General features: G+C 39.3%; 1 protein-coding gene across 1 annotated transcript in view; it reads right to left on the bottom strand.

Moving 5' to 3' along the window:
* SPTA1 (spectrin alpha, erythrocytic 1) overlaps window positions 1–27,590 on the bottom strand; it is a 63,293-nt gene that overhangs the window by 10,128 nt on the left and 25,575 nt on the right. Inside the window, exons 18-41 of the mRNA XM_087418961.1 lie at window positions 26,579–26,796; window positions 25,666–25,758; window positions 23,796–23,933; window positions 22,402–22,553; window positions 21,584–21,770; window positions 20,270–20,371; window positions 19,169–19,260; window positions 17,915–18,059; window positions 16,920–17,101; window positions 15,753–15,852; window positions 15,441–15,638; window positions 14,503–14,646; window positions 13,856–13,959; window positions 13,060–13,222; window positions 12,666–12,797; window positions 12,020–12,157; window positions 11,731–11,835; window positions 10,414–10,622; window positions 9,100–9,220; window positions 8,361–8,482; window positions 7,402–7,534; window positions 3,871–3,969; window positions 3,061–3,223; window positions 2,411–2,487 (exon numbers count right to left, since the gene is read on the bottom strand). Coding sequence (XP_087275087.1) covers window positions 2,411–2,487; window positions 3,061–3,223; window positions 3,871–3,969; window positions 7,402–7,534; window positions 8,361–8,482; window positions 9,100–9,220; window positions 10,414–10,622; window positions 11,731–11,835; window positions 12,020–12,157; window positions 12,666–12,797; window positions 13,060–13,222; window positions 13,856–13,959; window positions 14,503–14,646; window positions 15,441–15,638; window positions 15,753–15,852; window positions 16,920–17,101; window positions 17,915–18,059; window positions 19,169–19,260; window positions 20,270–20,371; window positions 21,584–21,770; window positions 22,402–22,553; window positions 23,796–23,933; window positions 25,666–25,758; window positions 26,579–26,796 — 3,317 coding nt within the window. The remainder of the gene's footprint in view (window positions 1–2,410; window positions 2,488–3,060; window positions 3,224–3,870; window positions 3,970–7,401; window positions 7,535–8,360; window positions 8,483–9,099; window positions 9,221–10,413; window positions 10,623–11,730; window positions 11,836–12,019; window positions 12,158–12,665; window positions 12,798–13,059; window positions 13,223–13,855; window positions 13,960–14,502; window positions 14,647–15,440; window positions 15,639–15,752; window positions 15,853–16,919; window positions 17,102–17,914; window positions 18,060–19,168; window positions 19,261–20,269; window positions 20,372–21,583; window positions 21,771–22,401; window positions 22,554–23,795; window positions 23,934–25,665; window positions 25,759–26,578; window positions 26,797–27,590) is intronic.

Genomic DNA, 27,590 nt, shown 5'->3' with positions numbered 1-27,590 from the left:
TCTAAGACTTTTTTGTGTCACTTGTTAGATTTTGTGTGCTCGTTAGTAGCAGTGCACTACTGAAGATCCTGGAAGTGTGCAGACTAACAAAAGACCTCCCATAGGTGCCAGTTATACAAATGATATTTTTGTGGACATGTTGATATCAGAATCACAAAATTTGGGATGTTCCATTTCCAGCTTTAACAGAGTGGCTTGTATTGGACCAATTCACCCCTTGAGAACAACTTCAACTACTGGATAAAAATACAAAATATCAGTTGTTTTTGATAAAAGTACAAGAAATCAGAATGCAACATAGGTGGCTATAACTTGAGGGATCAAAATTCCAGAGAGAAGGGAATAGTATTAAAGTAAGACAGTAATACTCTCTGTCGTTTTTTCCTCTGAAGGATAAGCTGCACAGGATAAGAGCTTGAGGAGAAAGCAGCTGCTCAGAACATTTGACAATCTTATGGAGCTGAAGAGACAAAAATTGGAGTTCTGGGAACTGGGTCAACAAGAATTTGAAGAGTCGTTTAAAGAGAACTGCAGAAGAGTAGGTTCAATATTCTCCCTGTATTTTCCCCTCAAGGCATTTCTAGATTCCTAAACTGTACAGGACACAAGTCCTAGAAGCCAAGCAGAAAACAGTAGCTAAGACTCTAAATGCTAAGTAGAATATTCTGTAGTCCTACAGTGCTGAGTTCAGGACATATCAAGCAGGAGCAGCCCTGGTGAAAGAGGTTTAGTTGAACTCCCCGAAAGGTCTTAGGTGTAAAAGCAAACTGGAAAAGGCTAGTCCTCAAAAAAACTGAATTATGTCTTGAGTAACTTCAATCTCTGCCAAAAAGTAGGGGTTGGATGGAATGATGGAGGATGTTAAATTACAGCTTAAAATCAAAACTCATGAATTACTTTAAATGAAAATGGCTTATTATTCCAATAAAATGATCAAATTAGATAAATAAAGTAATACTTAACTATTTGATATTCATAAAAGACAATCTGTACTTCCACGTTCATTGCAGTATTATTCACAATAGCCAAGATATGGAAACAAACTGAGTGTCCATCAACAGAAGAATGGATAAAGAAGATGTGGGGAGTGTGTGTGTGTGTGTGTATATATATATATATATATGGTCAAATATATTGGCCAAAGGGTGCAAACATCCAGCTAAAAGACTAACAACTTCTGGAAATCTAATGTACAGCACGGTGATTATAACAAACAATACTATATTATATACTTGAAATTTGCTAACAGAGTAAAACTTCAGTGTTCCCCCACTGAATAAAAAGGTAATTATGTGATGGGATGGAGGTGTTAGCTAATTGGTAGTAATTATTTTGCAATATATAAATGTATCAAATCAACAAAAATAAAATAATATATAAAGACATAAATGTAAAAAAAATAATTAAAGGATAGAAATAGATATATACTGCAAACACTAAGCAAAAGAAAATTGGTATAGTATACTGGTATGTGAAAAGAAGACTTTAAATCAAAAAATTTTGTTAGAAAGAAGAACATTTCATAATTAAATGTATCAAATCGTCAAGATGATTTCATAATTCTAAATGTCCACACAACTTTTAACCTAGCCTCAAAATATATAAAAACAACAAAGTATTAAAACAACATGATTAATGACCAAAATCTGTTAGTTAATATAAACCACTGTAAAATGCCTATTTTTTTCAGTTGTAGGTAGACTATTCACCAAAATAGACCATTTACTGGATGCAAATCAAGCTTCTAAAATAATATAGAGTATATTTTTAAAATAAAGTGGAATTAAACTAGAAATAAATATCAAAAAAGATAATGAGAAAATTTCCAATGTTTAGAAATCAAACAATACACTAGGGAATAACCAATAAGTTAAATAAGGAATTACATCAGAAATGAAAGAAAATTTTTAAGGGAATGATAACAAAATAGCATATGAAATTTGTGAGATGTAGCTAAAGTTTTGTTTAAAGAGAAATTTATATCTTTAAATCAATAGAAAAGAAAAATGGCTAAATATTCGATAATCTAAATATCCATCTCAGGAAATTTTTTAAAAAATCAAGTTAATCCCAAAGAAAGTAAAAGAAAATGATAGAGATATAAAAAGATATTAATGGAATACAATACAAGGATATAACAGAAAAGAACCAAAAAGTTAGTTCTCTAATAAAAATGATGAACACCTAGCAGCAAGACTGATGAGATGGGGGAGGGAGAGGAAATGGAAGGGAAAAGAGAAAAAATTAGCAAATTATCAATATCAGAAAGGAAAAAAGGAACAATATTACAGGTCCTACAGACAATAAAACCACAAAATTCAGGAATGAAGTAATCCTATGTGTTCAGCTTCTATGTGATGTGTTTCTTGGATTTCACTGGTGTCTATCAACAAGGCAGCCCTGCTCTCACCTGCTTTGCCAAGAGAGTGAGGAAGGCAGCGAGGTCTGCACCATTGCCATTGATCTTCAGGCTTCTTTCCTTTTCAGCTAAAGAGTAAGGATCATAATTAGAGGGAGAAGACAGTTGGTCCTTGAAAAGGAATGTTTACTACAGGACACAAGAAAGCCTCCTGACTCTCAAAGTAGGTGATTCATTGGAATATGAGAGCAATGGGGACCAGTGGATTATTTCTCTATACTTACATAGGATAAAACTGACTGAAACAGAGATAGGGCCAAAAGAACTTCTGAGTGTTTAGAACAAAGGAAAACTTCAGATTAGACATAAATTATAAGTAATCAAACACACAGCTTATTTCCTAGAATATATGTTTGCCCTGCTTCTATCTTTCTGAATATCACATCTGAAATCACCAATTCCCAACAAATATGTTCTCTGGAATTATAGTACTTAGTCACCCCATCAGCATGTTTCTTTGTGTATGTGTGTGTGTGTGTGTTTACACACATGTGAGTGTAATTGTATCCAGGAAGGATAGAGTGGGTGATGAATGGACCATCTCTCTTTTCATGGTAAGAAAGAAAGCCCCAGGAACCATTCTATACGTAGAATTTATCAGCATTTCTCAAACCCAAGAACCCTGGCTCTCACACATATACCTATCCAGGCATCTACCACATCAGCCTTCCAGTTAAATTGCTGAAAGGCATAATCATCTTCCAATTGCAACTTCCAAGCAGCTATTGCCTTGGACAGAGAAGGGGTCTTTTGATTCAGAACGTCTATCTTGGCAGAAATCTTCTCCTTCTGCTGACTTTCCTCCTGCAACAACAAGGTTGAGTGGAGAAAGAGAGAAACAGATATATTGATGAGCTTCCAGGGTTAGAAATGTGGATTCTTCAGTGTAATTATTCTATTATTCATCCATGTCCCAGATGCTTATTTCCACTCCAGCATTTGGACAATCTTCTCATGTTTGTCCACAAAAATGTGATCTTTGTAGCTGTAGCTGTCTCTGTTTAGGATTCTTTGTATATCACTTAGATCATTGAGGGTTTTTAAAAACAAACATTTAACTAAAAGAATGATTCTCACATTGCAAAGAGGTTTCTGGTGGTCTTCCTCCCTAGAAGGTAGCAAAGAAATTTCTTCACATTCTTACAATATTCTGTAACCAAAGCAAGTGATAAGATCTTTATAAATGCTTTGTTCTGCATACAATAAGAGTCAGAGTATCAACAAACGATATAGAAAATCTGAGAGGTATACCTATAAGAACTTGAAAAAAAGAATTTCCAGAAAACAGCAATTGAGTAGATAATTATTTGCTGACAACAACAAAAACAAAGGCAGCCAGGAAGAGATTATTAAAGTTCTATGTATGATTTAAGCACTGCTCATGTTTCTATATTTGTCCCAATCCCTTTTTGAAAATGAAAGTTTGACCTAGAATCCCTGGAGTTGCTCACCTTGCTCAGGATGTCTTCTCCTTGAGCACAGACATTTTGCACTCGGGTCTCATGGACAGCAAAGTCATTAGCCAATGTTTCATGCTTCTTTAGCAAGCTCTGCATAAATGAGTCAGTGAGAATCAAAGCATTCAAGGCTGGACAATCCATCCCACCCACATTCTGACTGTCTTTGATGCCACTCAGCTAACTTGGCAGCATCAGTGAGTGTCCACTTCTTCCTGCACAGCTCCACTAAATTCCTCTCCCAGAACTCTTCACTTGCCAAAAAGGGCAATCTTTACAGAAATAAGAGAGTCACAGGAATACAAATGACGCTCCTTCTAACTTACTATGTGAACTTAAGCTTTTTTGGATTTGGGAATGAGAGTGTTGATCAAGGTCATATATAAGGATTTCTCCATATTGAAATTTATATAATTCTGTGAAACATTGTATCTAGCAGAAAAATATTAAGTATCAAGAACATCCTATACTAAGAATGGATCCTAAAGGGAGGTAAAGAGAACACTGAGCTGTCTTTGAATATCATTTTAAATCTTCTCTGTTTCTAACTGCTCTCTGGAACCATGATGTCTGTGTAGCTGGTTTGATGGAGAAAGGAGTGAGGAAGAAGCATGAGTAGCAGTATTTTTCCATATTTCATTGTATTTTCCTAAGTGTCATTTATATCAGCCCTCACCACCATCACCACCACCACTACCATCCACAGCTACCACTGCTGACTTTTTGCCTCTTCTTGTCATAAAGGCACCCCATCCATTTTTTTCTACATCACATACTAATCTAGGCTAAAGGAAGAAACAGATTCTGTATGTTTCTGTTGAACATAAAAGTATGACAAATGTGCTTTTTAACTATCACATTTTGAAAATAAAAGAATTTCTAACACATGGTGTTCTTAGGAGTTAAAATAAGATGGTTATTCTTTTTAAGACAAGGTGAGCTACAGTATATTTTATGATTGTATTATGTTTCATATTTACGCAGAAATTATAAATGAAGATTGGTCAGAGGATTCACAATATAAGATTGACTATCTGATTTAACCATTTTTTACATATGTGTGTTTTTATACAATTCACGAAATAAAGTCTCTTTATTTAAGGAGAAGATGAAGTAATTGGAAGAAAAGCTAGATTCAACAATAAGTAAACAACTCTCCTTTCTTATGTTAGCCAATCCAGATGGACCCAGGGAACTAAAAATGCAGAATGTCAATTTTTTCTTCATGAAAGATAACATAGAGGGACTAGCTGGATAGATATCTTGGGTAACTAATGAGGATTATCAATAATAAAATCTCATAAAACCTTTTCTTAGAATTTGCATGTTAGTTTTAAAGGTTCTCCTTAAAATGAGCCTTTGAATGTAATGGTCTAAATACACTAATTAAAAATGGAGATTGGCAGAATGGATTTAAAAGTTTGACCCAACTATGTGCTGTCTACAAAATACTCACTTCAAATATAATAATATAAACAAGTGTGAAAGAAATTATTTTGCAGTAAGAAGATAGCTTTCGCAACAAATGGTACTAAAGTAATTGGACATGCATGGGCAAAACAATTAACCTTGACCTAAGTCTTATATCGGACAAAAATGAGCTCAAAATGGATCATGGCCTTAAAATTAAAATGTAAATCTCTAAACTTTTGGAAAAAGACATAGGAGAAGATCTTCATTATCTAGGACCAGGAAATGAATTTTTAGACTTGACACAAAAGCACAATCTGTAAAAGAACTCTTAAGGTTCTTTATACAATTAAACAAATAAACAAATAATCCAACTAAAAAATGGGCAAAAGACATGAAGCGATATTTCACTGAAGAAAATATACAGATGGAAAATAAGCACAGAAAAAATGTTAAACATCATTAGCCATTAGGGAAATACACATTAAAACCACAATGAGATATTCCTACACACCTATTGGACTGCCTAAAATAAAAATGGAGACAATACCAAATGCTGACAAGGATGTGGAGAAACTCTGGATCTCTCATACATTGCTCGTGAGAGGGTAAAATGGTACAGTCTCTCTGGAAAACAGTTTGGCATTTTGTTTATTTATTTGTTTGTTTGTTTATTTATTTTACAAAACTAAACAGGCAGTTGCCATAAGGCCCAGCAATTAGACTCCTGGACATTTATTCCAGAGAAATAAAGACGATCTTTACATGGAAACTTCAACAAGACTATTTATAGCAGCTTTATTCATAATAAACAAGAAATGCAAACAACTCAGATATCCTTCAACAGGTGAATGATTAAACTGTGGTCCATCCATGCCATGAAATACTACTCAGCAATAAAAATGAGTGAACTATTGTTACACACAAAAACCTGAATGAATCACCAGAGAATCACGCTGAGTGAAAAAGCCAATCCCCTAAAGTTGTATACTGTATGATTTCATTTATATAACATTGTTGAAATGACAAAATTATGGAAATGCAGAACAAATTAGTGGTCGTCAGGGATGGGGGCGGCAGGAGGAAAGTGTGTGTGGCTATAAAGAAAAATCACGAGGGATCCTTGTGCTGATGGTAATGTTCTGCATCTTGACTGTATCAACGTCAATATCCTGATTATGATATGGTGTTATAGTTTTGCTAAATGTGGCCATTGGAGGAAACTGGGTAAATGGTACATGGGACCTCTCCGTATTATTTCTTATAACTGCATGTGAATCTACAATTCTCAAAATAAAAGTTTAATTTAAAAAGAAAAGCCTTTGAGAGTGTTTTATATGAAACCTTAAACTGCTTGAAGATGTGCAGTGGTAATGCACATGTCCCAGAAGACTTTTCACACAAGAGGAGTTGGTAGTTTGAATTATATGCTATTCAGGTTTTAAGCTCCCTTTTGCCAATCTAAGCCTTTCCTTATATCATCTCATAGAAGTGAATTTATCTCCACAAAGAATTCTTGGTAAATTCCCAAGTTTTAAGGCTACTAGGCACAGTTCTCAAGATCCCAAGAACACTATTATCTTATAATCACTCTCTCAAAAGCGGTAAAAATCCACATTAACTCAAGATCACACTGACAGCTTGTACATTTCTTTACTGGGAAACTGAATTCTGTATTTAAGAGTGTCTCTAATTCATGAACTACTCTACCCACCGGGTCATTCTAAAATTGTATTTTCTAGAAACTGCAACCAATGGCCAGACATAAGAATTTTTCCAATTCAGTGTAACATTAGTATTTAGAGAATCTTTAGAAAACCTGTCCCTATAAGAAAAGGCCTTTAACTGCGATGACTTTAAGTCACAGACAGAGCACAAATCATGGGGGTAAGCTTTTGGTCCTGCCTTCACTCCTGATTGGTTCTATGAGCATGGGCAAGTCACTTACATTGTTGGACCTTGATTTTTCGTATTTAAAATTGGCAGAATTAGCCATATTTCCATCATCTTCTCCCACCAGGAGAAGATTGTAATTTCACAGGTGAAAACATGGACTACTTAAGAAAAGATTCAAATTAAAGAGAAGAAAATTGATCCATCTGGCCTGTTGCTCACCTGAGTAGCAGCCAATGTGTCTCCACAATCCCCTTGGGCAACCATAGCTTCCTTTTCACTGATCCAAGCTTCCTCCTCCTCAGCCTTCTCCATGAACTGCAAGTATTCTAGAGACTCTCCCAGTCGAAGCCCTCTATAACAGGACAGTAAGCCCCAATAAGGATAAGAAGAAACTAGTCAGCAGTGGGAGTGCAGCAGAATGACACAGTCTCACAAGGCAGCCACAGTTGAACTGAGCCACAGAACCATCTGATACGTGCCTATTGGTCAGCGGTGCTGAACTCCTGTGAAAAGGGTGAGACCCTTGCCTCAGGAGTTCAGTTTTGTGGCATCATCCACTCTCTCTAGGAATTGGGAGAAGGAAACTTTCTCCAAACAAAAGTGTCAAGATTTCAGAGTTGGAGAGTAACAGCAGTGAAGCAGTGTCTCTACTCTGAGCACTGCTGTTCTTCTTATACAATGAAGACACCATAAAATGCTAGAATCTCCCCTTTATTCCCCAGAAAAACAGGTCTTGCTACTGCCAACAAGCAGGAAATTATAGGCAGAAATTATTCTATTTGGCTATTTGGCTATATGGTTCTAATTGGCTATATGGCTCTAAGGGAGAAAATATATTCCTTCATTCTTTCAATACCAAATGCTGCACGCAGTGCTAAAACTGGTGAGATATTCAAAGTAAAACAGACATGTGGGGAATAACTTGGTATGAAAGATAACATATATACGGCAACAATGATAAAAAACAGCTGCAAGTAAGTGCAGGAGTAGAGGTATAGTCAGAACACAAGCAGCAATCACTTCTTCTTGGGGGAAATGGGGAAAAGCTTCATGGATGACGTGGCATTTGAGCAGGGACTCAGAAGATAAATAGAGGTGGGTAGTTGGGGAGAGAAGTCAATGCTAAGTCCAATACCTACAAACCAGGAAGAGAATTGAGCCTCCTATCCCCAACTCACCGAGCCTTGGCCAACTCTTTGAGCTTCTCCCAGTGTTGAACAAACTGAGCCAGTCGCTTCTGGATCTGCTCTTGCCCCACAGCAGCCTTGTCTCCTAGCTTCTTTGCCGTATCCAGCACATTCTAAAGAACACATCCCCTCCATGTTCATTACCCCGTAGTCTCTTCCCATTTAGTCATAGTTCCCTGGAAAAGTATCTAGTCCTTCCTACCCTCTAGATCATTTATAAACTCCATGGTACTTGGGGTGGTCCTGAAAATCTCGGGAGAATGAAGGAAGCTGCTGTAAGATCTACCATGCTATACTTTCCCAAGTATTTGGACAAATACTTCAGTGCTTGCACTAGGCTATTCTCCATGATCTGCTTTATGGATTATTCATGGTCAAAGGATGACCCTGCTGCCAAGACAGACTCAGAGTTGCCTTCTTCCCATATGGCTTGGCTCAAGTACAGCTTTTGCAGATGTCCCAACCTGCATCTCAACTGTCAACCACGGTGCCCTGAAGTGTTATATGTGCTGCGTCCAGGGAAGAGCATGGGCTCCTGTGCAGAAGTATTCTATTGATTGGAGACAAAATGTGGAGAAGAGAACACTTGTGAACTCTATGACTGACTCTCTGTGTGACCTTGGTGTGCCACATTCACATTTTGTAGCATCATCCTATTTATCCATAACATGAGGGACTACTACCTCTGACTATCTCTATCTTTCTAGGTCTCATATTTGACTATTCCTACCTGGATGGCGGGTTCATGTGCCACCAGCTCCCCCTCTAGGCGTCTGTGCTTCTTCATTAAGTTTTGAACCCCCTGCAGATCCCTCCCATAGTCCTGGGAGCTCACTCGAATTAACTTATCCCTGGAACCAAGAAAGAAAACAAAAAATTTAGAGTTTAGACATCTGAGGTCATCCTAGAACAATGGTTTTCTAAAAGTGTGTGTGTTGCTAGGGGTGGGGAGGGAGCTAGGGTGGAGAGGGGGTAAATTCTGGAACATTCTGGTAACAACCACAAAGATAATTAATGCCAGAAGCTTTCAGCAAAACTTCTGCCTTATGCCAACATGCACAAATTAAAATAATATACTAATATCCAGCATATGCACAACTGTTAACAGCCTTCCTATTAGTTCCTCTGCCTGTCTACCTCTGTATCTTTCCATCTTTGCTCAAGAACATACACTAATGTTTCTCTTTCTAAAACAAAAAGTGAAAATTACACACACACACATATAAAGAAACAAATGTACATATATGAACTTCATAGCCTTTATTATTTTTAGCTGTTAATATTAATAATGAGTTTAGGTAGAATGAGTGTAAAGAGCTGATAGTATAGGAGTAATGGCAGTTGGATTGGTTCTGAGCATAAAATGTTTGACCATTATCATGAAGCACAGCCAAAGACTACATACACAAGATCATATTACCTTACTGTTTCTAAAAAGGTTTCCAAAATGTCCTACTTATTGCCCTATGTACAATGCTTTCCTCTAATTCATTGATTACTAGTAAGAATCATCAGGTTTGTATAAGAGTAACATGATGAGGCAAATTTAATGACAAGTAGGGAAAATAATTTGATTTACTAAGATTTTATCAATCATATTTTTTATAGGAAAAATAGAATTAGTAATGAAACTATGGCATGTACTGTGTAACATTCTCTGCCCAGTGTCCAGTTTGGCGTCATATAAGATACAGAGAGAATAATGAAAATTATCTCATCCGCTGAGTAAGTTGTAAACGCCCAGCTGTCTTCACGAGCATTACACATTCTATGAACTACCTAGAACATTCATTTTGTTCCCAGAATATATGTGAACTGCTCCCCACTCCCTGCATGCTTGCCTCCCTCTGCCTGTATCCAGTGAGAGACTTTGGGAAAAATAAAATCAACCAATATTAACTTTAGGCTAAGGCACACACGATTAAGAAGTCATACCAACTGCAAGAAACAATTACATATTTCATTTCCGCATCAAGTAGGAACATGTTTGGTAGATTATCTATTCTCCTGGATTACCCACACAATGTGAGTTGGCAGTACGTACTCTATCCAGGATTCCTCATCATCCAGGTCTTGGAAGAACTGGAACAAGGCGTAGTCCTCTTTCAATTTCTCATGGTGTGCAGCTGCTAAGTTCTGGACATTCAGGAAGCGGCTGTTGACATTATCTCTTTTCTCCACAATTTGGTCAGCATTGAAAGTCCCACTGGAGAGCAGATCAGTAGCCAACTGATTCAGGTCCTTGAGTGCATCCTAGAAAGCCCCAGTGTGCTCAGTGAACAGTATAGCACAGGCATTAAGTAGATCCCTGACTTTAACCATTGCTGGTTCATGTTCAAAGACCGCGTCAAATAGACTGTTTTAGAAAATAGTGAATTTGATTTTACGCTCTTTTAACTCAGATTGGATAAGGCCAAGGTCAGAGGACATTATAGAGAGCATGACTACATTACATAAGCTGCACACTTGGCCTTCTGTGTCCTGTTCTTTCAGAAGGTTTCCCATATATTTGCTTCCTCTCCCAACTAGAAAATAAGACCTTGGTGAGCCAGCACTCTGTCCCCAAACAGGACTGACTTCTTCACAGTACTGAATTTGACATAGACTGATTGACTGAAATACTCAACAAGAACTACTCTATTGGTAACATTCTTAGACTGGCCTCAGAACACACTCAGCCTCTTCTGTGTCTATTTTCATTCTAACTCTGCCCCCCAGTGATGTCACAGGAAATATCATCGTCCTGAAATCTTTATGTCACAGGGAATATCAAGTCCTGAAATGAACTCAGAAAGCCTCTGACTTCTTGTCCTTCCTGTGGGTATCTGTATCACCAAATAAAACTGATAATATAAAATTCTCCTGTATAAAATTAACACCTACCAGAATGTTTATCACTGCTCCTAGGATAAATCTCTGCTTGATATTAGGCTGCAACTAGAATTCTTCGTAGAATTTCCATAGCATATATGTAGTTCACTTTCATTGCGTATAACCCCATCTGATTTTGCTGTTTTTCTCTCTAATTCTATGAAATAAACTTCCATCTTCTTTCAAAGACAGATCGAATATGCGGCTTTGGAAGATGGTGAGTTTATATGCATGCATCACTAAAAAAAAGTAGCTTTTAGGATCCACTTCCTGGAGTCTTAGAACATATAGTTTAATGATCATTGGTTAACAGTGACTGTTGAACAACTCTGCAGTGCATGTATTTGACCCGGTTATAATAACTGCTGGCTGAGAACACTAAGGACAGTTTTGCAAGGCTATGTTCTCAAATGATCTCCTAAGACAGAAGAGGGGAAAATCAGAAACATTTCCATTCCGCCCAGAGGAGTGGGATTCCAACACTACTTACCTCTCGGGTCAACATCTCTGTTTCCAATAACTGATGCTTCTTGAGCAGGTTTCCTGCAGATGCCAAGTCCCTGGCCTGATCTTTCATGGCCAGCAGTGTTTCTGCCTGGGAATGGAAGAATAAGCAATAAAGATGCCAGATGAAAACTATCTTTAAGGAGAATAAGATTAGCAACTATGCCCTCAAACTTTTCCCAAGAAGAGTCAAGGAAACTGTTCATGCATAAATTCATTTATTCGACAAGTATTTATTAAGCTCCCATGTCCCCACCATTTCCAGGTGCAATTACCTCTGAGAGCCAAAGCTCAAAGTCCCGGATGCCTGTGTTGAACCTCTGTTGGCGACTAGCCTCATTGAGCTTCTCTCCTTTGTCAATTGTTTTCGTAAACAGGTCGTCCCAGTGTTTCTCCAGCTCTTCCAATTGACACTTACCAAAAGAAATTGAGGGATCATTATAGTCTTTAGGATCCTGGGTCCTGTGATAACTTGAAAGGATAATGTAGGAAGGCTCTGGAGTTAGGGACTAGTCAAAATCTGCCAGTACTTGAATGCCATACATTTTAAACCAGTTATGCTTAATCTGGGAAAACAATGGGAGATGATAGAAGATAATTTGAAGAAAGGGTCCTGGGCTGATTACAGCAACTGATTTCTTAATGCTAAAAGACTCTTGGCAGGAGGGATAGAAAATGTAAAACAAGCATGATAATACTTAGGAATTCAGTCTAAAGCTTTCTTGGAGTTCTAGGTACTCAGTGTGATGGGAGTGATAAGATCTGAGCATCACTGTTTTCCTCCTTCTTTGTGCAACAATCAGAGAAAAGACTATTAACTACAGAACATACTTCATATCCTTACACATGAAACATTGAAAGTAAAAGATTTCTCTTCATGTGCCTTTGTAGCTCCAAACCCATCCTGAGCAGAACTCCTACCTTCATGGTCTCTTCTTTGCCATCACACGCTCTCCGCTCAATCAGGGAATTCCCCATGTTGATGACTCCTTTCACCTGCTCAGCTCGGCCATTGACTTCATTTTCAAAGGTCTGGTGCTTCAGATATTTCCTCTGAAGGGAAAGCAGAAATTAAATTACCCTTTTATTTAAAGAAGAAGATAAGGTAAAATTTATTTAAAAGGAACAGTTAGTGTTTCTATCATAACCAAAGTGATAATGACTTCTGAAGACCTGCTTCATATTTGCCTCAGAAGTCCCTGAAGTCATGGACAGTGGCCTAAACAGTTAAAGAAGTATTCGTTATAGGCAGATGACCAATTATCCAACAGTCTGGGTATGCTGAAGTTTTCTAAGATTCTTATTTTGAACTTGCCTGAATGTTGGTGGGGTCTTTGTAGGATTCATCACAGGCTATGGGCAGCATCTCACTGATCCATTCTTCTAGGTCTTCAAGGTCACGGTAGAATTGTTTTAGGTCAGCATAGTCTCCCAATTTTGTACGCTCAGCAGTCAGCTGTTCTTTGAGAGCCTTCCATCTGGAGGAAGTGGCCAAATCACTCTCTGCCCCTTACCCTTCCCCCAAGCTCTGATATCATATCCATGACTCTTCCCATTTTCCAACCTGTCCCTTCTCCTCTCATTATTTATACATTTATATGCTATATATAACATAGTCTTACTATTTTCAAATATAAATATAGTGGTTAAGCCAGGTAATTTCTAAGGTACCTCCTGTGTCTTTCATTTTATGAGGTTAGAAAGTTTCCCAAAGTTTCAAGATAGTTTTAGGCATCTAGGAATGAGAAGTTGCCAGCCCAGTGATGTAGTTGTTAAGTCCAGTGCTCTCCACTTCGGTGGCCCAGGTTCGCAGGTTTGTATCCTGGACACGGACCTACACAACTTGTCAAGCCATGCGGTGACCCACAGAATAGAGTAAGATTGGCACAGATGTTAGCTCAGGGCTAATCTTCCTCAAGCAAGGGGAAAAACAAAAGAGGAAGATTGGCAACAGTTGTTAGCTCAGAGCGAATCTTCCTCACAAAAAACAACAAAAAAAATGATGTTAGAAATGAGAAGAACTCAGAACGTTACCCCCATCCTTAATGCTAGCAAAGAGGTCACTTTGCTACATCTTCCTCTAGCTCACAAAACAATTGCCCAGGCCTGACCTGTCTAGCACATGTTTGAGCCGAGCAGCAATCTCTTCCTTGGCATAGTGGTCATCATCTATGAGCTGATCAGCAAAATGTTCTAGTTCAGTGATCTTCTTTTCCTAGACAAAGGAAAAGGAAAAAGCCCAGGAGGCTGGAGTTTAGGCTGTTATTGCAATCTCTGACCCCTCCTAGAAGAGAGCAGAGATATTCTTTGTGGCTTCATGAAGGGAAACAAAATCAGGGCCAAAGAGTAAATGCCTTACAAGGAGGTGGATTTCAACTCAACAAGAGGAGAAACAATAATGATTCTGAGATGGACTACTTGTGTGGTACTGAGTTTCTTAAAGAACAGACACTTCCCATGGCCAATATCCCACTTTCTGCATTGGGAAGGATACTGGAATAGACAGTATATAAAGTCACTTCTAGTTCTAAAAGTTGGGTTTTAAAAGGCTAGACTTAAAGTTAGAAAATCCAATGCCACACCGTGACTTGGGTAAGACTAAGCCACAGTTTCAACCTGCCCCGCCTACCTCAGAGTTTTCTGTAAGAAGCAAATGGGAATAAAAATACTTCTAAATCTTAAAACCACATATATGTGTAATATTTCTGTCATTATTACTAACAGCTATTGTTGGAACTCTTGTACTATTTGTTATTACCTGGGCAGTGATTGCTTTGTCCAAATCATCGCGTTTCTTCATCAAGGCCTCCAGACTGTCTAATAAACCCTTATCATCTGACCTCAGGACATTCTCACGTGCCGCCATCCAGCTCTCAGCCTGATCACAGTTCCCTTGGAACAACTGCAGGGAATAAAAGTAGAGGTAGATGGTATATCATTCCAGGGGACAAAGGAAATTATCTTACCCTTCTCGTTTGATATTGATATATGGGATTCTTTAAGGGGTGCTTACATTCTTCCGAGAAACATTCATACCATGAATCTGAGCTATACTGGACATTTTACTCTTCCCTGAAAACACATTTTATGTTTTTATATAAGCTATATTCCATTGTTGGGGTGCTATTTCCCATATCCTACACCTGGTGAATACTAGCTGGTTATTTCTTTAAGACTCTGGTAAACACTATCTTTCAGGGTAGTCTGTGACACTCTCACTCCCTTCCCTCTAAAGCATTAATCACTCCTTCTTCTTTATCTTCAAAATATTCATACATTTTCGTTTTATTAATAATCATCTTACTGTACTAGAATGATTTGTCTACATGTAAAATTTAACTTCTTAAGAAAAGGGACACTATCTTACTAATTTTTCTGTTCCCAGGGCCCTGTATACAGTAGGTTCTCAATAAAAATCAATCAATCAAACCCTCAATCAATAAATAAATTATAATAACCCTGCTTCATGCCCAGGACTGACTCTTATTTTGTTTGGTGCTTCTAACAGAGATAAGAGCAAAGAACATGAAATGATCAGTCTACAAAGCAGAGAATACAATGTCAGATAATCAAGAGATATCCTTGTGCTTACCGCATGAGAAGCCCAGTGAAATGAGTGCCTGTACTAACCATGTAAAATTGCATAGAAGGAACAGACTGAGGCTAATTCTGCTTAACAACTGGGAATTTCCGTACCTGCAACTGCAGACACTGATCTAGCATCTTCTTGCGTTGTTCCCAAGCTTTCTCCAAATCATCCCTCTCTAGTCTGACAGCTTGAAGCTTTTCTTGAATTTCAGGGCTGGCACGGTGCCCACTGTTTATAAGTTCTGCACCAAAGTCTTCTAAGTCCTGGAAGTTGGGAGCCTTGGCCTCCATGTCAGCATGATGCTCCTGTGGGAAAAATGGAGAAGAAAGTGGTGAGGCCAATGACATCTCACCAAAGTTGTAAAGTAAGAGAAGGTTGTGAGGTCATGTGATCAGTGGCTATGGCTTTTGTAGCTATACCTGATGTCGCTCTATCAAGATCTCGGTGCCAATTAAATCCTGAGCCAACTCCTGTGATGATACCACGCCACTAATGCCACTGATCCAATTCTGTAAGTCCCTAGAGAAATAGACATATTGGGATTGACAAGAAAACCTTGCAACTTGCTACAGGGCTGTCTGTCCTTGGGCTTTTTCCTCTCTAGAAAACGTTTCCAGATTAACACATTCTATTTGGCTTTATATGTGTCACAGATCTTAGGTTTGTTATTTTCACTGTGTGACTTAAAAATAGCAATCCCTGGCATTTGAAAATCTCTTCACATGTATTATCTCTTTCAATTCTTGCAACAGTCTTGTATAGAATTCTGGGAATTCTTTTGTTTCCATTTTTTATACTGTGTGCAAAACTATAGCTTTCCAGAGACGATGTATTGGGAAGAGTGTTGCCAAGAACAACTACCATCATTTGCCAAAATTTACCTCCTTTTTTTCAAAAGTATTACACCGTGAGCTAATACTTTCTGGACCCTCAATCCTAAACGCTCCTCCTAGCAGACTTATATAATGGGGCAGAATGTGGGAATTGTTGCACAGATAGGGTGTGTATTTGCTAGACTCTGATAACGTCTAGACTCTTTAGGAAGGCATTGAAAATTCTCTAGGATTTGATCTCAGCATTTCTAAGTGTGTCTCCTGCTCCTTCTCCTCACCCCTCTGACCCACAAAACCTGTGCTCTAGCTGCCCTCGCTTCATGGACATGCTTTACCTTTCTTATCCTTGTGCCTTTGTTTGTATGGTTCCATCTATTTGTTAGGATGCCTGTTTTGGATTGTATTATGTTCCACCATGGTCATCTGTATTCTTCTCTGCCTCTCCAGTAGAATGAAAACCCCCATATCCTACAACTACTGACAGAGAACCTTATGTATAGTATAAATTCTGTAGAAGCTTACTTAATTGGCCTAGATAGCCTTACACTCCTTCAAACTTCAGCATTTTATGGCTTGAAGTACTGACCTTGAGTTATGTGTGCCTTACCAGAGGAAAGATCTGGACAGAAAGGTGCTCTCCAAACCAAGTAGCGAAGAGCACCTGTGCCCGGACTGTTTCTAGAAGCTCGACTCAGACGCTAGACGTGGAAATTGCCCACCCCACCTGGTGGAGATCTTCCTTTTGAGCTTTACCTGGCCTTGCTGAGGAACAGGTAGAATTTCTGGTCCTCCTTTAGGTTCTCCTTACGATCATTCGTACGCCCCAGCAGGTCATCCCAGGCCTCATTCAGCTCCACTCGCTGCCTCTGCAGGTCGTCAGTGGCATCTGGATGGGACTCACTGAGCCGCTCTGCTGTCTCCCCCAGTATGGTCACCTGGAGAAGTGCAGGAGCTCTGATAATCAGCCTAGAGTCACACCTGAATGCTAGCGAAAGAACAGTCCTGAGCCCTGGTGGCACTCACTCCTCAAATAGACATCAGCGGGGTACAAGAACATCTTGTTACTTTATGAAATAATGCCATCCCTTTGGTACACAAGATAACTACATGAAGTAGTCAACATGATATTACCATATGTTTTTTAAGATAAGAAGACTAGCGAACAGGGTGGTTAAGTGACTACTAGTTAGTGGCAACATAAATTAGTGGCCCAACTCCCAAATTTAATGTGAAGATCTTTCCAATACAGACATTTTCTGTGCTTCTTTTTACTCTGCGTGATAACGCCAAGATGTTCGATGCCTCTGATTTATCCCAGTGTGTATCAGGAAAGCTCCAGAGTTCATTTTTGGTTGGAGTAGGATTAAGCTCATTCAATTACTAGTGTAGGAAACCCTGTACCACGCTCAGGCATAGGCCTGGCCATGCTGGGTCTGGCTGTTTCCTATTTATCTTAGGCTGCTGACCTCCAACCAACTTTTGTACATTCTGGTCACTTGGAACCCACTAAGGAGGCACTTGGACAATAGGAGGGTCGTTTCCAAAATGTTTCCCCCCCATGTTAATTGTTCCTGGGGGATGTCCTTTTAGTGGCCTTGCCTTAGGGACAGGGTACAAGAATAAGTATGGAGTAAGATAAAGAGAAATGTAAGAAGAAGGGGTTGGGAAATAAAACCAAAGAAGAGGGCTTTGATAGGAATAACCATGAAGAAGAAAGTATTAGAAAAGCTCGGAAGCACGTGTCTCACCTTTTCCCCCAGGGGTATGAGGTCTCTCTCAAAGCCGTCATGCTGTCGCTGAAGGGCCTGAACACTGAACAGGTCTGAGCCAGGATCCGCAGCACTGAGGGCCTGGCACTTCTTTTCAATCTGATCCTTCATGTCATCTGCATCTCTGGTAAATAAGAGTAAAGAGTTTAGCAGCAATAATGTGTACCAGAGGCAAACTAGCTGGGCTCACAGGGAAGTCATCACTACCATCATCATCACCATCCTTCGTAACGTGCTAGAACTTAGGCTCATTGAATCTTCACAACTACTACTTGAGGTATAGTTACTATTATCATTCCCATTTTGGATATGAGAAAACTGAACCCTAAGAGGCTATTTTCGCAGGGTTATACCCCTGCTAAGTGGTGGAGCCTAAGTTTGAACCAGGCGGCCTGACTGCAGAGCCACATGCTTAACTACTATATTTCATGGCTTTCCATCTTAAGCCATTCTAAACAATCAAACTCGTCTGCATTTCAGTTTTCCCTTCTCTGAATATTGCAAAATACATTTATATACAGTGAATGTGTTTGGTTTCCATTTTGTTTGTTCATTTGTTTGCTTACTTAGTTACATGTGTATTTTTTAGTGTAGACACAGATTTGGAAATCAGACATAAAAAATTGTTGAATCGGGGCCGGCCCTGTGGCGTAGCAGTTAAGTGCACGCACTCCACTGCTGGCAGCCCGGGTTCGGATCCCAGGCGTGCACCAATGCACTGCTTGCCAAGCCATGCTGTGGCAGGGCCCCATATAAAGTGGAGGAAGATGGGCACAGATGTTAGCCCGGGGCCAGTCTTCCTCTCCAAAAAGAGGAGGATTGGCATAGATGTGAGCTCAGGGCTGGTCTTCCTCCCCAAAAAAAAAAAAAAATTCTTGAATCAAGAGTCAATGTGATGTATGTTGCCCTCTACTGTCTACTTCTAGTTTAGAAGTACAATTACTTAAACCTCTTGTTTCTACTTCAAGTTTCATTCACAATCATGAAAACATATATAGACTGCTAATTATGTACCAGGGCCCAAGCCTAGGCACTAGAAAATTGAAGTTGATTGTCTGGGGGTATCCTATGTGCCAAGCGAGGAGTGTACTACTAAAGCACCTGATCTCCTATTATCTCTATCTCGGGAAGAAGGGTTATATTTATAGCTATGGTTCTACTATAGTAATTAGACTTAGGGTGTTTTGAGCAGGTTCTAGAGCAGCACTGCTTTTTAGGGTTAAAAATTCTCACCTGTGAAACATCTGGACAGCATGGGCACTGCCCAGCAGCTGGCGCTGTTCCTCTGCAAGCCGCTGCAGGGAGTCCCAGCGTGTATTCAACTCCTAAAAGAGGCAGACATATCAGACTTTAGCTGGGAAGCTAACTCAGACAGCTCAGTGGTGTCTGAAGACTCGATGGGGTTTAAATCACAGTTGTTTCATGTTATCTCTTTCAGAAATTGCAGAGGTTTGTTTCTCTCTCGGAAAGCTTGAGCTTGAGCCTCATTTGTGTCAGTGCGATTAAGAAAGGGATTACCTTCCTTCCCAAACTGATGTTCCAGGATGAAGCCATCAACCCTGGAGCAGCAAATGATGTTTGCTGCCACAAAGACTACATTGCAATCTCCGAAAAATAAGTGGAAAGTGTTGCCTTGGTGGTTAGAAGCTGTTAAGTTTCTCTAGGAGAAATATAATACCTTTCTGCATCCTGAATGGACTAAACCAAGAAGCCTCTTAGAGCCCTACTTTCTGCAGAGAGTAAATGAATTGTTCCTATACACATGCCTTCTCCCTCTTACCCCATGTCAACTACCACCAAAGAGGCAGAGAATTCATCCTCGCTGGTTTATGACAACCCAGGGAGCTGGACTAGACATTTCATTAACATTCATTAGATCTTTTATGGAACCATAAGTACAAATCTGAATCAGGTCTAGAATAGCCCCTCCCCCATCTCTACTGACCTATATCCTTCTCCTTCTTTCATCATATTTTATCAGAGCCTATCACTTCTAGTGAGCTTTCTTGATTCACCCCTTCCCACTATCATAGCTCCTTTATCTGCATTTTCTTTGTATCATGTATTTGAGCACTGAATTTCTTGTGTCTGTGGTGGTCAGGAGGAGGTGGAGTATGTGTTGTAATTTAAGGATTTCAGATCAGTTAAAATGTATACATGGCTGGACTATTTGGACTATTGTCTTTGACCTTTCCTGTAGTCAGCTCCATGTTGCCGTTACCTTTGGCATGTTCTCGCTGATTTGTGGAATATGAAGTTGAGTATATTTAAGTGAAATGAAGACTCCCAAAGCTCAACCTAGTAGTGAGGAGAAATGGAAGGAGCCTTAGTTACCTGCCGTATTTGAGCTCCTTCTGGTGTTAGAAGGTCTTCAAATAGAAGATCATCAGCCACCTTGTTGATATCCCTCAGCCGAGGCTCATTGGTCTTCAAATCCTGGATGGAAAAATTTGTCCAAAGCAGTGTAAATCCTCTTCTCAAGACTCTTTTATACTTGTCTGCTCATCTCTGCCTCAACTCGGCTAAAGGTTAAAACATATCACAAACCTCACTTGCAATACACAACAATCCACCGTACTCCAATCTACCACAAATAAGACTAACTTTAAACTCCCTGACACCTGGTGGCTATCAAAAACTTGGCAAGAGAGCTGTTAGTTACCTGGAGTATGGAGTATACCTGTTTTCCTAGATTTCTTAAAAATCTCCCCACAGATTAAATTACACCTTCAGAGGGGTCTATAGCTGAGCCATATAATATTCTTTTATACCATTATAAACTCCTCCACCTTCTATAGAATGTCATTGACTGAGTTGCAATCTGCTTATATTAGGGTATGTTGTAAGAAACAGCTCTAGGAAGCTCATCACTATGTCCATGGTGATGATATTGTTCATTACATTATACAATGGCCTTTCAATGTGTTGTCTCATGGAAGTCTCATTTTGGTATTCTTTTACAATTTTAGTCTTGTTCCCCTTTCTTTTATTTTTCTCTTTTTAAATATATTCCTAAATTATTTGTGTGTGTATATATATATATATGCACACATATATATATAATCTCTATCTCTAAGAGATATCTATCATCTATCTATCTGTCTATGGCCTTGAATTCATTTGGAAGGTATCATAAAAAAAGAAAGGAAGGAAGGAGTTTACACTCATGCTAGTTAAGATAGTAGAATAAATCTGATAGAATAAAGGGTAACGGAAGAATTTTAGGTAGGCAAAAACTTAGAAAATGTCTAGCTGTAAAGTCAGGTTGTTATTCCTATCTTCCCACCCCAACTTCTACCTCATAATTAAACCTTAAACAGAGTCCCAAAACACCCCATCTCAACCTGGGCATCAGGAACACAGTACGGTATAGGACAAGTTTTGAAGATTTAGGGAGACTAGCATTCCCAGTAGGATTTGGGAGTGGCAGGGACTGCAGCTGCAAAGCTAGGGTGACTAGTTTCCTCTGCAACCTCTTTCCATCTACAATACCCAGAGGAAGATTTGAAATGTGGAACTCTCAGTGACTTTGGGGAGGATATTTAGCAAGTATGAAGTTAAGGAGTTACTTAGGAGGAGTTATAAGATAAAAGGAAACAATGATAACCCTTAAAAAGCTGTCTAGAGGAGAAGGTTCCTCTTTCTCACCGTTTGGAACTCATCAAACTTTTTCTGAAGCTCCCAAACATCATCTAGTTCCACCCCAGTGTTATCTGCCTTTTTCTCTCGGATCCAGTCCAGCATGTCTCCTGCCTCATAGGCCAGCAAAAACTCATTGTAACGTTGCAATAGACGACGTCGGCGTTCTTCTGCACGATCAAGGAGGGAGCGGTACCTGAGTGGAGAAACGAAGAAAATGGGAGAGGAGGAACAAAAAATGGAGAAAACATAGAAGAGTAGAGGCAGGGTGAGAGAGAGAGAGAATGAAAGGAATGAAAAGGAGACAGAGGAAAAATCAAATGAAGAACAGTAAAGGAGAAGAGGAAATAAAGATGGAATGAAAATAGCACTATGAACAGAGAGATATACGTGCAGTGTTCCATTTAAAAATAATTAAAATGTCAATATTCCAATAATGTGACTGGCAACATCCTTTCCCCATCTTATAGAAGTGAAATTTCCACAGGCCTGTGGACAACTGGATATGAAACAGCCTGGTATAGTCAACAAAGTTCACATGAAAGTCAGAAGACCTTGGGATAACCTTGAAAGGATGCTGGGCAGGGAGTCGGAAGATGTGGCTCAATTGAGTGTCTGACCTCAGGCAATTGACTTAACGGTTCTGGGGGTCCCTTTCCTCACTAAAAACTGAAGTATTTGAAGGACCCTAAGTTTACTTTTAGCTCTTAAAATCTGCAAATTTGCAAGACATCTCTAATTTAACAGATGCAGTGATGAGAAGTATCTTTGGCCAATTGGAAATTTTTGGCCAAACAGTGTCCAGTTCTCCAGCCTCCAGAACTTACTCGTTCTCAATCTGTGCCTGGCGCTGGGTGATGCTGCCTGGTTCTTCTTGCCGCTGCTGCGGGAGAGTAGGACACTCGTCGTGGGCCAGTTTCCTGACGTAGACAGCTGGCACAAAGCCCTGGTGACCATCAGCTTCCACCTTCCACCAGTCCTGAAGGGAGAGCAGATCCCCACTGCTTCCTTAGTTCTTGGAAAAGCCACAAGTAAGAGAGGCTTCAACTCTCATAACTAAGTCTCTAGGCACAAGCACAGACTAATGGCCAAGAAAAGCAAACCTTTGCTTATGGGTGGCATATTATTTTCAGATATTACAAAGAATGGAAATAAGGAGTTTCAGGAATTGCAGAGACAAGGATCTGAAATCAAGGAATCTGACATTTGATGTTAGACCCTTAACTTTAATGAGGTTTTCAAAAACTAGTGATAGTTCTCCTAATGATGGGGCACTTTGTCCACTAGGAATTCACAAAAAACCCAGAGAGCCAGAATCGAATTGGGCTTCTTGTGGGTGGAGCGTCTATGTATAACAATATTGTACAAGAACTTCTCCTCCCCTATCCATCTCCCAGAGGTCCTAAAAATTGTATGTTGCCCTGAATTTCACTTACATGAATGCTTTATGCTTAAGTATCACCCTGATCCCCACAGAACATTTTGGGAGTGTTGCTATACTAACTACTCTGGAGTTAATCTCCTCAGAGAATAATGCAGTGAAATGGAGAAGCCTGAGCAGGAGAAGTAGGCACTGGCACACAGCTTATTTGATAGTAAAACATTTTTCTTCTCTAAAAAGTTCACTTGTCCTCAGAGTAGCAATATCCCAAACTCTCTTCTTTTCTCCCCAATCATTTTTGGAGATTAAATACTAGAATATAAAAAAAATTACTTGAGCTCTTATGAAAAATATATTTAAAATCCTAGCCAATATTTTGTCACTGTTCTTACAGGCATAAAGTCTAAAGAAAATCAAGTTGACAAAAGCCTTCTCTTTGATCAGGCTTCTTTTAACCCCAGCCATTGTTGTTCCATCACTAGGAACACTGGCACAGAAGAGGAACAAGCAAAGAGACTGGGAGAAAGGGACACATAATTCTTGTAAATATATTACAGAATTGCCCCTCATCTTCTATATTCTTTGGACTAATTACTTAAGCTACTTGAGTCTTCATTTGGTTAACTGTAAAACTGGCATTATTATCCCAAAAGATATGTGCGTACAGGATCCTATACAACATCTGGAGGAAAGAAAGTGCTCAATAAATTATGGTTATTTAAGAGAGATAACAATAGAAAAATGTTGGCGGGTCAAAATATAGATATCTGGTAGGGTTGGGAGAGATGACTGTGGAAGAGCCACCTTGTTGATGGGAAGAAGATTAGCAAAGAAAGTCACCTTGTTGATGCAACTGAGCAGAGTTAAGACATCATCTTTCTTCATCGTGACTTCTCGGTTGCAGCGGGCCTGGAAGTCATATAAAGCCACAACCCTCACTTCTCCAGCAGCTCCCTCCACTGGTGCAGCCTGCTGTTGCTGAACAAAAACAAGAAGCAGAACATGTCAGTCTACCGTTGGAAATGTCTTCCTGCACAGCCTACCAGTGGTGGGCTGTCCCTGGGCCTGACAGTAGAGAGGAGCCTCAGGCTGGAACCTCTTACACAGCTGTCAGTTACTGACAGATTACCATATGTCATTTTCAGAGATACTGCTCCACTCTAACACTTCTCAGGGGATAGACAGGCTGGGAAGAATGAACACAGAGTGAGCAAGTGAGTATGTAGTTTGCCAGAAACGTATTAAATAGTCTAAGACACCAGTTCTTAAAGCAGGTAATCAATATTTCAAAATTGTTTGAGAAAGTCAAAGACCCACTATCTCTCATCACGTTCTCCATTCCCTGGGCCTGTACTGACAATCCTTCCAACCCCTAGGCCTTTACATTATTACGTCAAGGAACCGTGGACTTTTTTTTTTTTAAGACATGAATGATCTACAGCACAGGAAAGGGCATAGAATTTTAAAAATTGAGAATATAAACTGAGATCAAGTATCTTGCATCTCTCTTTAGAAAGCAACCTGTTCCCCAAGGTGTAGTTGTCTCTGATTTTTACTTTCTGCAAATATCATATCTCTGAGAGAATGAACAAAATATACTCCCCCTTGATAAGTGATGACCCACACCTTCTTCAAATTGGAGTTGAAGATTTACCTCCCCTTAAAGATCCCTCTGATTTTATATCCTTCCAGTACTGTGTTTCCTCATAATATGCAATTCTTAAATCCATCCATTCTTGTTTAGGCACCCACTGTGCACAGCTTGATGAAGGCACAGAGTAGAAGTTCTGTAAAAATATATCTGAGTTGACACAGAGAGTCTATGTCTTTTGTCTACTCCCAGTGTATGAATTCAGAGGCTCTAATTAGAAAGAATTCTTTGAATGTAAGAAGTGTTTCCCTTTTCATTCCAGTACACAGAGGAGACACTCGTATCGTTTAGTTGATTCCAGCTTCATCACTCTTCAGGGCACTCCTTTTCACCTCGTACCCTAGTCAATCTCATATTCTCAACTATTTGCATTTCCCATTACCCAGATATGCTTGAGTATTTCATGCTTCAGTACCTTCACTCTCATAGCTTACTGACTAGAAAAGCCCTTCTCATCCTTGTTTGCATAGTAAACCACCTTTGTTTTAAGTAACTCAGATAAACTGGCTTGCCTCAACTATGAAAGTATTCCTATCTTTCAGCATTCTTATTTCAAGAGAATGGAACACTTCTTTCTTTGAGACCCTTTTCCCTGTTCATGTATCTATTATGTGCACTTATTTGTTAAAATTTCTGATCCCCTAATAGACTGTAATTTCCCTACAAGTCAGGGTTATTTTTTATTCACACTTGCATGTGGTAGACATTTAATAAGTGTTGGTATAAAAAAACTAAAGTAGTAAGGAAAGAAATCAGGAAGAAATATAAGAAGGCGAGATGTAAATAAAGGGAGTAAGAAAGAAGGAAGAATGGAAATATGAAAGGGAGGAAAAAGGAAAGCAAAACATAATATCAATGAACACATGACAACATTTATTGAGAACCTCTTATGGACTAAACTCTGTAAATGCTACAATTCCTGCCTATAAGGATCATAAAACTTAGTATTTTCTTCACAATTTTTTCTTGGGTTATAGGGAGTAAAAACCAGTAATAAAGAGAATTCCTTCTCCTCTGTGGTAGGGAATGTGATTCTTGCCATCCCTAAGTCCTTCTTACCCGGCAGGCTTCTGCCTGATCCCGTAGAGCTTGCATACTGTTTCCAAATGCTTTGAGATCCACTAGGAAGGCCTCATGCTTCTTTAGAAGAGCCTGGATTTGTTGAAGGGAAGATCATCAGAAGCAAACACAGGAAGAACACTAAGCACTCCTTGGGGGGGGCGGGTTTCAACTCTTATTTTGGGTTATAACAATTGTCCTAATTCCTCGTAAGAGACACTTTCCATTTATGTAAAGTTTTTTTTCTAAGTCTAAATTTGCAAGTATCAACAAAATAGGAGTTAAATGAACAAGAATTTCAATATTTTGCTTTAATCAAAACAAAATCAAAATTGCACATTTTATCAACACACATCGCAGCTCAAAGAGGATGATGCTGATAATGTTACTTTGTAGGATTAAACATTAGCATAACATTAGATGCCCATTTCAATTATTTCTAGTACCATAGTTTTGTGAAATACTATACTGGTTTACCACAGGACAATGAACAAAACAAAGAAATGGATATAAAGGGTAGCTATGACCTTCGAGGTTCTTCTTGCCCCAACTTGTCTGCCTGATTTCATTTCAATGGAGTAATTAAAGTGCTGATATCTTAAAACCATGGTTGGTTTGTGAAATCCCAAGGTTAGTCTGGGAAGTTTAGGATGGGACCGAGACAGGCATGGATCTCTAGTCATGCCTTTTTGTGTTTAGATAATCTCTAAGGAATCTGGATTTCTGTGGGATTAGGAAAATGTAGTGTATCTTTTGGGATTTCCATCAACTTTGAGGTTATCCCAGCAAATGAAGGCCAAAGGTTATCACTGTGGAAACCCCAAATAATCTAACAGAATCTGTAGCTGTCCCACAGTCTAATTTGGTACCATTTGGTGAGTATTAGACATGTCCATTCCCACGCCCATCTTACCCCAGCTGCTTCTTCATCAGCTCCATAGTTAGTGTTGTCTACAATAGGCTCCTTCTCTCTAATCCATGCTTCTGCTTCATGCAGGTCAGCCAGGTACTGCTGAAACTGGACATTGGCCTCAAGATCATTCTGCCGTCTAGCAGCTCGAGCCTGGAGAGACTCCATATTCTCATTCAAACTCTTAACCTTTGAGGCCACATCTTCTGCAGCAAAGTGTCCTATGGAGTAGTTAGAGAAAAGGTGAGTGTTACCCTCATTAATGTCCACTATACTTCAATCCTTTTGTTGACCTGGGAGAGAGAAAGCAAGACATGGGAATGATGCTGCATGTGGTCAATGTGACATTTTTACCCAAATTCCTGGAAATTAGAATGTTGAAAGTGAGAATAAGCATAAATAGGCATGAATGGAGGATAGATGTGTATGTGTGGTGGTGAATGGGGTGGCATAGTCTATGATATACAGACTTGAAAATAGAATACCTATGTGTAGGCACCACTCAGAGTTCCAAAAACACGTATTCTCTAGACTAAACAGAAAATTCAGCAGATTTCCATTTCTACCCATAAAGGATTTATTACTACAGGAATTGTTCTCCCAGTCTAAACAATTACAAAACAGAACAGACTGTAAGATACAATGATTTTCAGACAATAGGCAGAGGACTGTGACTCCTGAGAGAAGGGAAAATATGAGATACGCCCTATGATTGCTGCAGCTTATGCCTGGGGCAGGTTCTAGGCTGTAGTGCTGGAAAGGCTAACTCAAACAGGACTAGCAGTCACACTGGGTTGAGGAGACAGAGATCAGAGTTGGAAGAAGACAAGACAGCTAGAGCTTGTAGAACAGAGTCCTGAAGAGAAGGTGCTGCACAGAGATGGAGCTTTGAAGATAACGCAGAAAGGTCCCCTAGAGTATTTAACTGATGGCTCCTTTGCACACATGTGTAAGGAAACTTCTTGAAGAAAGGATGACTGGAAAGCAGCAGGCCAAAAAATTCCTAAGGCTTACA

This window comes from Ceratotherium simum, chromosome 2 (assembly GCF_057802395.1).
Source record: "Ceratotherium simum simum isolate JZ-2026a chromosome 2, ASM5780239v1, whole genome shotgun sequence".
Classification (NCBI taxonomy): domain Eukaryota; kingdom Metazoa; phylum Chordata; class Mammalia; order Perissodactyla; family Rhinocerotidae; genus Ceratotherium; species Ceratotherium simum.
Note: the sequence above shows the minus strand (reverse complement) of the source record. Positions and strands in the feature narration are given on the sequence as shown.